This window comes from Trichomycterus rosablanca, chromosome 9, assembly GCF_030014385.1.
Source record: "Trichomycterus rosablanca isolate fTriRos1 chromosome 9, fTriRos1.hap1, whole genome shotgun sequence".
Taxonomy (NCBI): domain Eukaryota; kingdom Metazoa; phylum Chordata; class Actinopteri; order Siluriformes; family Trichomycteridae; genus Trichomycterus; species Trichomycterus rosablanca.
Window position 1 is genome coordinate 1,729,285 of NC_085996.1, and position 12,106 is coordinate 1,741,390.

Consider the following 12,106-nt stretch of genomic DNA (forward strand, 5'->3'; position numbering starts at 1 on the left):
ATATAAATAAATAAATATATAAATGCATTTTAAAGATTCCTGGGGACAGAAATGGCACCGATTCGGCGGAATGGTCCTACAATACCGTCACAGTATCGTCAGGTTTAAACATTACAGCAATGAAAACATGTTACTTCCAAAAGAGTTCAGCTCTAGGTCTACTACTGCATACAATCTTCTATAAGAACTCATCAATGCTCCTTTTATATCCTGTCAGGACAGCATCGCCTGCTTTGTGTTGTTTTTACCGTGTTTACAGTGTTAATTTGCCCTGTGCGAGTTAAAAATGAGTTTAGGGCATTAAATTAGAAAGTTAAAGAGACAGAGGGATAAATATTCCCTCGTGTGCTGTAGCTTTCTGTCTCAGGTGGCACCTTTAATAAGAATCTGGAACTCGCTGTGCTTGATGTTGCCCTTCTGCAGATCGATCTTGAGAGCCAGCAGCAGAGTGAAGATGAACTTGTGATTCTCGTACAGGCCTCGGACCGTGTATCTGAACACCTCGTACGTCAGACAGTCGATGATGTTAGCGATGCGCTTCTGGGTCAGGGGGGTTTTTTCTGACCTGGAAAAGATTCACTCATAATTAAAATACGCACTCATAATAAAGTGGTTACAGATGGAGGTGCGGGGTTAACGGCACCTCGACATGGAGAGGTCGAAGATCCTGAGGAACTGGGCGAGCGAGGTCTGGTACATGACGTTGACCATGCTCATCTCTGTGATGAGGAAGTAGAGGATGCTGCCGCGGGACGCCGCGGGACGGTACTCCTCCTGAGCGGCGAGGATCTTCGTCTCCGTCTCGGTGGCCACGTTGAGCTTCTCGCTCACCTCCGCTGCTGTTTCCTTAGTGACTCTCAAGATCCCGATCATGGACTCGTCGTCGACCAGAGAGCCTGAACAGACAGAGACGGGGGTGGACTAAACAACAAGTCTATTTTCATTTACAAGACCTCTAAAAGTTTCTTTATTACTTACTCAAATAACTTACGGTGACCTTGTGCTACATGGACCAGTAAGTTTACTCAAGTTCAACCGGTAATTGTGATATTTGTAAGAATCACAGTTGTGTCCAGTCAGCACATTATTAACCCTTTAATGGTCTGCTCAACCATTTGTCTGAGTTTACTTTGAGTCTAAATACTTGGGTAAAAATAAGCTGTATTTCTTGTTTGGGCCAGATCTACTCCTTGGTTGACGTGTTAGTTTACTCCCAAAAAACTAAGAAAAGAAAGTAAATTAAATAAATAACTTTTTAACTTTTCATTGCTGAGACCATGCTGGTTTCCCATGCCAGCAGAGAGCTGGACACATCAATCATCTGCGCCTCCGTGCCCCCTCTGTCAGCCAGCATAGCAACACAGAAGGACATGACTCTTTATTTATTTATGAGGATTTTAACATCATGTTTGACGCACTTCATTCATCAGTTCACAGGTTTAATATCAAACACAGTCATGAACAATTTTGTATCTCCAGTTCACCTCACTTGCACGTCTTTGTACTGTGGGAGGAAACCGGAGCTCCCGGTGGAAACCTACGCAGGCATGGGGAGAACATGCAAACTCCACACAGAAAGGACCCAGACCGCTCTACCTGGGGATCAAACCCAGGACCTTCTTGCTGTGAGGCGACAGTGCTACCCACTAAGCCCGACATGGTAAATTCATTCCGCCACGTTACAGTAGCGGTTGTTAGACCTGATCTGTTACAGATGAATACATGAATATACTCATGACTTCATGACTAAATACTAAATTATTATTTTGGTATGGTCTTATATACGCACCTTTTGTGGTGCTGAGCTTGTAAAGCAAATTATCCTCCAGCTCTTTCATCTTCCTCTTGTTGGCCGTGACGTCCTGCATCAGATTCAGCCTCTCAGCCTCCAGTTCCTGTGTAACATCAGTCAGTGATGGACCGGCTCATTATTTATCACTGAAAGGAATGTAAGGGATGACGTGAAACGTGTGCAGACGTACGTATTTCTCGGTCAGGATGACTCTGCCCAGCAGCTGGTTCTCCAGGCCCTTCATGGTCACGGTGAAGTCGATGATGGAGGTTTTGGCACAGACCTCGGGCGTGTAGGACGGGTTGGGCAGCTTGGTGGCGATGTAGAGTTGGAAGCCGTCCATCACGTCGATCTCTTTGTCTCCGACTTTAACCTGTCGTACGCAGTGTTTCGGTTAACACTGAACAGGATATGCAGGCACGTCCTGATGTAAAAGCTCTGGTACCCACCTACATCTGCCCTGTGATTAATCCATTCATTGTTTATTTATTTACATGCATGGGCAGTGGTAGTTCAGTGATTAAGGTACTGGACTAGTAATCATACGGTTGTCTGTTTAAGCCCCATCATCACCAGGCTGCCACTGTTGGGCCCCTAAGCAAGGCCCTTAATCCTTAAATGCTCAAACTGTATTCAGTCATAATTGTAAGGGCCTTTGGATGAAATGTGATAGAAATGATTGACATGTAGGGCGGTTGTAGCCAAGTGGTTAAGGTACTGGACTAGTAAGCAGAAGGTCGCTGGTTCAAACCCTACCACTGCCACTGTTTGGCCCTTAAGCAAGGCCCTAAACCCTCAATTGCTCAGACTGTAAGTCGCTTTTGCTAAATTCCGGAAATGTAAATGTAACGCTCACCTTGTAGGAGGATCCAGACTTGATGAAGTTCTTCTCCAGCACGTTATCCAGCGCTGGGTCCAGCTCCTCGGGTACATCCTCGATGAGCAGAGGGCGACCCAGGGACAGGCTGTCCTCCAGATGGGTGCGGAAGTACTTGTGATTCAGAGACGTGACCTTGGAACGATACGGAGCGTTCGTTAGCATCATGTCGTGTACCTAGTGCTGACGTTAGCTAGCCTGAGCCACGGATCTGACCTGGAGCTCGTTGGCTTTCTCCTTCTTCTTGATCCAAGCCTTGCCCTGAGTCTGGGGGTCGATGAGGAGGGGGAAGCGGGTAGCTTTGGTGACAATGATGCCGTTCTGCACCGACAGGTCATCACCCGGAAGGCCCTGCAGATTCCACTCGCTGATCTGAACGAGGGGGGAGAAGATACCACCTGTGAGGGTCTTCCATCAACATTCCATCAACAGCCTTCACTGATCCCACTCTCATCAGGCATCAGTACTGACTACTGATTAATCAGGGCTTCTCTTTACACTCAGAACATTTACTGTTTTGTTTTGGATTCATCCAATCATAAGCTTGCTGGTTCAAGCCCCACCTTTGCCAGATTGCTGCTGTTGGGCCCTTTAGCAAGGCCCTTAACCCTTAATTGCTGAGACTGTACTGTCACTCTACTCTAAGTCGCTTTAGATAAAGCACCAGTACCAGCACTGTAACCAGAACTGAGTATCTAGGACTAAATCCCACATCATGTAGGTGGTATTAAGACCAGGATGTTAAATAAAATCCTACTGTGGGCTGGTCCACCAGCATGGAGATCAGGTTCAGGTTTTCAGTGAAGGGAATGTTCTTCTTCGTGAGCTCGGCCTCCCAGATCTCCTTCAGCAGCATGTTACGGAACTGTTGGTTGAACGGACCACAGTAGGACAGGAAGCCGGTCAGCTGCAGGACGTCTCCAACCAGCCTGAGAGCAGAGCAGAGACAGACACGTGAACCTCGGTTCGACCCCAGGAGCCGTGGAGAGACTGAGAGAAACCTGCCTGCTGATCTGTGAGGTGAACTCTCTGCTCTGCTCGGTCCAGCGCACTTTCTCCCCGCTCAGCCCGTCGATCAGAGCGGAGGCCGTCTGCATTTTATTTCTGCACGATTCGGCGTCGTTCAGCAGATCCTGAAAACAGTTAACGTTATTCCAGTGTCTCGTAAGCATTAGATGCACGTTTACACACACAGTGATTTGTGAAATAAAAAGGCCACGAAATGCTCTGATTGGGCCCCGGGTATTAGGGAATGTGGACTTGGATCAACAGCTAATGTTAGTACTGTGGTACCTTGTAACTGTACGTCCCCTAAACTCAAAATCTGAAACTCGACGGCCTTCTTTGAGAAATTTGTACCCTTAAACTCAACGTTTCCCTCAAACTCAACGTGTGCTTTGATCAGCGCTTGGCTTGAGCGGTGTGGTAAGATGTCATGTGAACATGAGCTGAATCTGCATTAGTGTGGAATAAGCGTCAGATCCAGGGTTACAGCTCCACATGATTCTCCTTCCTGTTTCACTTTGTGTTACAGCTCCAGCTTCTGAGAAATGGTGAGAATCAGAATCAGCTTCTCCCAGAGTCTAAAACTCTTAACTTAATGTATTAAAAGAACAACATAAAAACACTAAACCTCTCTTCATTATTACTGCTCATAAGTTCTCTCCACTCATTAAAAAGCATAACAAAACAATAAAGTAAAGCTAAAGTGCAGCTTTTATTGCATTTTTAACAGTTAGTAATTGTATTTCAGTGTGTTTATATTATATTTGTGTTATTTTCAGTGTTTAAGAGTCAAAAACAACCTCATTATTTTACATGAGACTAAAATATCTGCAGCTCACCGGGACCATGGACGCATTAACAGGTTCCCCAAACATCCTTATGGGGGAAAATACCTCGAAACTCAACGTCTTTAAAACTCAACGCCACGCCCAGAACCGACTGACGTTGAGTGTCTGAAGTGGAGTCTGACTGGTGACTGGAAATTTAAGGTGGTAACTGCAGTCTGATTGGCTACAGTGAATTTTAGTGCAGGTAGATGGACTGATTAGGTAGGAAGCGCTCACACACACACACACACACACACATACACACACTGAGTGCTTGATCTGTTGAGATGAAAATCCCAGTATCTACAGTTAAAACTGATGTATGATGCACCAGTCACCAGTAGAAGAGGACGTACCTGCTTCTCCTTCATGGCTGCTTCGAATTTGGCCAGCACCATGTCCAGCTCTGCCTGCTTTTCATCCAGCTGGGCCTGAGCGTTAGCCAGTTCCTTATTAGCTGCCGTTAGCCTGTTCTCCTGAACGCTGAGATTAGCCTGGGTAGGAAGAAGGCAGGATATGCCAGTGTTACTAATAAAGTTAGAGAAGAGTCTTGTGTGTGTGTGTGTGTGTTGGGATGCTGGTAACGAATGTGCTTTTGCCGCTGATGAACCAGAAGTGAACATCACACGTTACATTTAGGTGCAGGGGTATCGTATATTATGCTCGCCCATCACAGCTGAGATCTGGGACTGGCACCCTGCTCTGCAATGGACTGGCACCGAGTTCAGGGTATTCCTGTCTCGAGGTTAATGAAAATTAAATTTGCGATCGTAGCCCAAAATCAAACCCCCTGCACCACTCCAGCTCACAATTTAGGAGTCTAATGACTGGCAGTGATTTTAGTCTTGCTGCCTCAGCATGTCCATATTTATAATCACACAACACACAAAAGTGAGACCTGTAAGAAAAGCCTTTAATCTTTGAGTTTTTAATCGTATAGATTGTATATATCCATGATTAATAAACCACCGTATGTATTTTGAAGTGATTTCTGTGGGTCCGGCTCTCGTGTTTTACCTTCAGTGGCAGCACCTCCTTGTTGATGCTGAAGAAGGTGGCCATAGCCTGTGTCCAGGACAGCAGACCCGCCACGTTTCCGCACACTTTACTGGCGTTCTCCAGCGTGTAATCCTCCATCTGGAAGTACGGCTCCAGCAGCTCCATCGTCTCTTCGGTTATCGTGTCCTTAGGAAACTGCTGCAGTGACGTCAGGAAGCCGCCGCCGCTCATCAGCTTAGGGGTGAAGAGAGGAGACTCGTATCATTAGTCTCATTAGAACCATCAGATCTCGTGAGGTCCTGCACGGTGTTTCAGGGATTTTACCTTCATGGCTTCGCTCCAGGAGGGCTTAAGGCAGTGCCTCTCTGGATCCATGACGACGGGGTCCAGCTTCTTGCGGAAGAGAAGCAGACAGCAGTCCATAATTCTCATGATTAAATGTGGTGGCTTGGACAGTTTCCTCACTGTTGCGATATCGGCCGGTTTGATGGTCTGTTAAAGACACGAGGTCAAAAACGATTTACAAATCTAGGATATAGTGGTTTCAGATCCTACAGTCGTTCCAGTGAACAGGACAGGACAAGGGTAGAAAGGACAGGCCACACAAACAGAACCACACACACTCGGCAGGGAACCGAACAAGTCAACTCATAAAACAGAATCAAAGACCCAGAACGACTCTACCCTGTATCAACTGAGTTAATGACAAAAGTTAGAGAGCGCTAGCAGGAGATCTAGCAAATAATTCAGAGGGCAAAGCCAGTCAGTCAGAGGTACGCTGTTAGACGGTGCTTCTCAGGTAGTGAGGAACCTTTAATGAGGCGCAGAAAATGCTTTGAAGTTTAGTTCAGAGAGAACTACGCTTTCTGTCGGCCTGTGTGGGCGTGGCAGGTTGGGTCTCACTTAGCATTGTGCTTCAGAAATCGTTTTATAAGCACCTATAAGCGTTTCCTGCTTATTTCTATTTTAGGTTTCTTCTGTCATTAAAATTTAAAGAGAGGTAACTCTTGGATCTCACTTCTTCAGGTTTGTATATATAGTACAAAAGTATTTGGACACTTCTTTTAATTATCGAATTCATGTGCCGAGCCATACAAACGCTGTCATCTTTCGACTGAACGGGCACAAATTCCCACAGGCATTCTGTATTTCAAAGTCATTTAAAGAGGCTTTATTAGAAAAGCCGCTGTCGTTCTAGCTGAATAGATCAGACGCCACTGTGTGTTTTTAAAATGGGAGGTCTGACAAGCCCATGGTCAGGTGTCCAAATACTTTTGAGCTGCTACATCAGTTTTTGGAACTCACGTTTAAAGCCGCCTCAGCTTTCATGAGTGCAGGTTCAGCCGCCTGCAGCTTCAGCTCTGCCACACCTTTTTCCTTCTCGATTTCCTCCACGATCTTCAGCGCTTTATCCTTCACCACCTGCACCTCGTTTTTGACCACAGAGGCGGCCTCGGCGCTCACAGTCACCTCCTTGAGGACCTGCACGACCAAGTCCATGAGCTCACGATCGATCTAGCAAAGTGAAAACGCTCTGCTCAGTTCTGATCGAATGATGTACCTTGTCGGCTCGGGCCGAGGCCAACGCCAGCTCCTGCTCCTTCACCACCAGGTCTCTGGACAGCTGCGCGACGGATTCGCTGGCTTCCATTAGCTTGGCTAGACCTGGGAAACGAGCAGGGCTTGATCACTCAAACACACTCGTACACACACAAAACACATTACAAATGTACTGGCCTTGTCCCTACCGACATTCATGCGCTCAACAAGAGTGTTGATGTGGGTGTGCTTCTCTGTATAGAGGGTTTTGTATCCATTGATGAAGGACAGGTAGGATTTCGGGGTGACGTGGGCCCTTCGTCTGAATCTGAATAAAAAGAAAGAGGAACAGAAAGGTTGATTCCAGACTTTGGACCACAAAACCTGATCTGTAGCAAAAGAAAGGGACAGATTTCATGAATTCAGCTCGATTATACATGAATACCTTTTGGTATAAGTGGAATTGGTATGACCAAAGGTATCTGGACACCTGACAATGAGCTGTTTAGCTAGAACAATAGCCGATTCTCTAATAAAGCGCTTCAAATGACTCTGATATTACAGTATGCCTGTGGGAATTTGTGCCCGTTAAGTTAAAAGATAACAGCATAGGTTAAACCCTTGATATAAGGTACAAGGGACAGTGGGAGCCTAGTGGATAGAGCTTTGGGCTACCAGTCAATGACTGTCAATGCAAATCCAGGCTCTGTCGTGCAGCCACTGTTGGGCCCTTGAACAAGGCCCTTAACCCATTAAATAAATTCCCTTTAAATGAATGTTAGACGTCATCACTGTGAGATTCGATTGATGAGGCAGCAAAATATGCCCCGAGGACCTGGGTTTGATCCTCGTCTTGACCCTCTTTACTAGTTTGGGTGACTTAGTGTCTATAAAACTGAGGTTCTCTAACATGGCTGTATCTCTAAGTACAGTACGGTACCTCTCAAAGTAGCTCTCGCAGGTGGAGGAGACTCTGTCGTGATAGACGGCCATAGTCTGGACCACCGCAGTCTTCACCTCAGGCGAACAGACCATGTGGAAGTCCGAGAGGAAATACTGGGACACGGCCATCAGGGCTTCACTCGGCCACGGGGTGAACCAGTCCATGGTGCATCCGGATATCAGTCCGGGGAACTTCAGAGAGCGGGAGCGGAACTTCTCCCCCACCTGATCAAAATATTCCACATTATGAAGCGTGTTAATTCACTTCAGTCTTAAAATTACAACGATTTCTGTAACTGCTCTTTTACTGTGAGTGAATCTGACTCACATTCTGAGAGAATAAAATGAAGAGCATCAAACAGAGGGGTGAGACTCACCGGGGAAAAACACAGCACCACATGGAGGTTCTTTTTGGCCCGGGAGATGAAGTATTCATACAGATTATCAAAGGTGGGCGGCACTCGGGGCGTCTCCTTTTTCATTACGGGGATGAGATTCTGTGTTATCTCGTCCAGTTCATCACGAGCAAAAAGGTTCGAGACCTAGAGGAGAAACATGAGAAAGTGAATATCAAGTGCAGTGTGTTTTTACTTCCGCAGAAATGATCCGTATTACTAGGGCTCGACTAAATTCACTGGGAAATGTGCTTCATTTTACGGACGTCTTTACAGTCTTTCATTAATTTATGTCATTAATTAAAAATGTCATTAATTTAAATATTAAAGCTCTTGTCCGTGTTCCACATCTTGGTCATTTTGACTAACTCATTGCAAACTGAATTGCCGTAGGACTGCTAGTGTAAGAGACTTTTCTGTGATGTTGTTTGCTGATAATGAGCGCATTTTGTCCCTTTGTGGATTCCATAATCGAAAGTGTGTTTCTCTACACACGTGATCATCAAACTCTAAAGACGCTCGGTTACACTAGGGCGCCTCACAGTGCGGATTAACCAGTAATCTTGATGCATTTGTACTGCACGTGAATAAAAAATGGTAAATCGCTAAACCGTACATTTTAAATTTCACAGCAAATTACATATTACACGGGGAACGGCTCATTTCACGGTCCATGGCGCCATTCTCACGTCCGTGAATCGGTAGGGACTTAGTTATTAGTGATTAGTGAAGCTGCTTCACCTCTCCAGATGACAAAACATTGTTAAGGTACTCTAGGAAGGCCTCGTCTTTTATCTCGTTGTCCGTGAAGATGAACGTGACGCCTTTTCCTTCAGCGCCGGCCGTTCTGAACAGCACTTTCAGGTCATCCATCAGGTTGCTGATGTTATAGGTTCTGAGTGATACAGGATAAAGATGTAAAAAGTGCAGAATCACTGATATTCTGCAAATCACTCAACCCAGGGAACTACGCCGTCTCACCTAGTGAGTGTAATCTGGAATATCCTGTAACCGGCGATGTACGACGCGAGCCGTGAAAGGCTTTGCTTGCCCGACCCTCCCACTCCCACCAGCAGAGCGCTTCCTCCATCGGTCCTGATGATGCGGGAGATCTGCGGCCGAGAGAAACTAGCAGTTTTTATAAACTCTGGGTTTAAAGGCTGAGCTGTGGTCAGAACTTTACACTGACCTTGATGAGGTGGGTCATGGCATCAGTAAAGAAGACCAGGTCCAGATGTGAGCCCCGAACAGCCTCGTTATACTGGCTCTGATAGAACCGCAGTCTCTCCGACAGGAACTGGAAGTCCGGCACCTGGGAAATATAGCAGAAGTGTGATGTGTGTAAGATTTATACTAGCCCTCGTCCCTTCCCACATGTGCCTGGCTGATCTGTGACACCGGCCAGGTGCTTTACTGTGTATGGAGCATCATGCAATGTCCTGGAGGAACCTCGAGCAGACAGCAGGAGCTGCTGGTGTATTTAATCAGCTCTCATTACAGCCCAGCTGAGACCAGGTCAGGACCATGTTTTAAAATAAACGTACCAGTTCATAGATTTTGGGAGCGTCGAGACAGGCGTCATCAGCCTCCTCTCCTGTAGGCTCTGGAGCCTCTCTCAGGAAGTCCACAAAGTAAGGGTCGGGGTGGAGGTGTGGCACCAAAGCAGGATCCACGTGTTCCTGAATGACCTGGGCTATAGACTTCTCGAACCAGTGCTTATCCTCCTCACACACAAACCTGGAATACACACAGCTAGTCATTAGATAGATAGACAGACAGACAGACAGACAGACAGACAGACAGATAGATAGACAGATAGATTGACCCTAGATAGATAGACAGAGAGATAGACAGACAGACAGAGAGATAGATAGACAGACAAATAGAAAGATAGATAGATAGATAGATAGATAGATAGATAGATAGATAGATAGATAGATAGATAGATAGATAGACAGACAGACAGACAGATAGATAGACAGAGAGATAGACAGACAGACAGAGAGATAGATAGACAGACAAATAGAAAGATAGATAGATAGATAGATAGATAGATAGATAGATAGATAGATAGATAGATAGATAGATAGATAGATAGATAGATAGATAGATAGATAGATAGACAGACAGACAGAGAGAGATAGATAGACGGACGGACAGATAGACATAGATAGATAGATAGATAGATAGATAGATAGATAGATAGATAGATAGATAGATAGATAGATAGATAGATAGACAGACAGACAGAGAGAGATAGATAGACGGACGGACAGATAGACAAATAGATAGATAGATAGACAGAGAGATAGACAGACAGACAGAGAGAGATAGATAGACGGACGGATAGATAGATAGATAGATAGATAGATAGATAGATAGATAGATAGATAGATAGATAGATAGATAGATAGATAGATAGGTAGACAGACAGACAGAGAGAGATAGATAGACGGACGGACAGATAGACAAATAGATAGATAGATAGATAGACAGATAGACAGAGAGATAGATAGACAGACAGACAGAGATAGATAGACAGACAGACAGATAGATAGACAGATAGATAGACCCTAGATAGATAGATAGATAGATAGACAGACAGAGAGAGATAGATAGACGGACGGACAGATAGACAAATAGATAGATAGATAGACAGAGAGATAGACAGACAGAGAGAGATAGATAGACGGACGGACGGACAGATAGACAGACAGACAGGTAGACAGACAGACAGAGAGAGATAGATAGACGGACGGACAGATAGACAAATAGATAGATAGATAGATAGAGAGAGATAGATAGACAGACAGAAAGACAGACAGCCAGACAGACACCTTACCGGTCTGCGATGACTCGAGTGCATTCACACTTGAACAAGGACAGGAGGGTGGCGACTGTCTCACACTCTTCTGCTCTGATCTTCAGCATGCCCTGCCAAATCCTGGACAGATCTCTTAGGTTGAAGAAGTAGTGAAACTTTGATGGAGTGGGCAACATCTTCCCCTGTAACACAGTGCAGGAGAGGTTTGGACTCTTTCACCTCACAGGGAGTGATCATTTTACTAACGATGCATTTTACCTTGGTCCATTGCCAGAGAATCCGGGAAGCGGGTACGAGACGCTGTACAGTGTCAGAGATCTCTGGTGTAAATCCTCGACACTGATGGAAATATCCACAGCCAATAATTCCTAATAGAAAAGTACTGGTCAGTTCTCTGTGAAACAGCTTCAAAGGTTTGGCATGAAAAAGAAAGACAGAACCCACTAATAATGAATAATTAAGGTCCTGCCTAATTCAGACCGTGAAAATCACAGCACGGATCGTGAAATGTGCAGTATAAGGCATCCTAGCAATCTTACAGTAATTACATTAACCTACGAGACTTCACTACCTGACCGTGTTTGATGTGTGTTTTACGTATTAAGTGCATTTTGTCCCTTTGTGGATCCATAATGAATGTAAAAGTGTGTTTCTCTACACACGTGATCGTCTCTGTGCTGCACCTCAAAAAGAACAAACCAGTAAAGTTTTCTGCTCTAAATAGTTTGTCTGTGTTCAGTTGATTTCTTTCTTTATAGACTCAGTAAACATTAAAGACGCTCGGTTACATCAGCAATCAGTGTAAAGCAGCTAAAAACACCAAAACATCCCCACATTTTGCCCCAGTGTTCCTCCCAATCTAGTCGTATCCAGTTACCCCATCATATTTCACTCCTGACCGAGCGC

The 12,106-nt window shown here is 45.3% G+C and overlaps 1 protein-coding gene across 1 annotated transcript in view; it reads right to left on the bottom strand.

Moving 5' to 3' along the window:
* Positions 1-271: 271 nt before the first annotated feature.
* Positions 272-12,106, bottom strand: part of LOC134320250 (dynein axonemal heavy chain 8-like) — a 35,818-nt gene continuing 23,983 nt past the window's right edge. Inside the window, exons 32-53 of the mRNA XM_063001584.1 lie at positions 11,459-11,568; positions 11,219-11,382; positions 9,921-10,113; positions 9,566-9,688; positions 9,358-9,488; positions 9,118-9,271; positions 8,359-8,523; positions 7,980-8,206; positions 7,249-7,367; positions 7,062-7,165; positions 6,806-6,982; positions 5,825-5,992; positions 5,519-5,734; positions 4,858-4,995; positions 3,675-3,802; positions 3,427-3,598; positions 2,886-3,041; positions 2,649-2,804; positions 1,983-2,165; positions 1,790-1,895; positions 644-896; positions 272-565 (exon numbers count right to left, since the gene is read on the bottom strand). Of these exons, the coding sequence (XP_062857654.1) occupies positions 364-565; positions 644-896; positions 1,790-1,895; positions 1,983-2,165; positions 2,649-2,804; positions 2,886-3,041; positions 3,427-3,598; positions 3,675-3,802; positions 4,858-4,995; positions 5,519-5,734; positions 5,825-5,992; positions 6,806-6,982; positions 7,062-7,165; positions 7,249-7,367; positions 7,980-8,206; positions 8,359-8,523; positions 9,118-9,271; positions 9,358-9,488; positions 9,566-9,688; positions 9,921-10,113; positions 11,219-11,382; positions 11,459-11,568 (3,545 nt within the window). The 3' untranslated portion in view covers positions 272-363. The remainder of the gene's footprint in view (positions 566-643; positions 897-1,789; positions 1,896-1,982; positions 2,166-2,648; positions 2,805-2,885; positions 3,042-3,426; positions 3,599-3,674; positions 3,803-4,857; positions 4,996-5,518; positions 5,735-5,824; positions 5,993-6,805; positions 6,983-7,061; positions 7,166-7,248; positions 7,368-7,979; positions 8,207-8,358; positions 8,524-9,117; positions 9,272-9,357; positions 9,489-9,565; positions 9,689-9,920; positions 10,114-11,218; positions 11,383-11,458; positions 11,569-12,106) is intronic.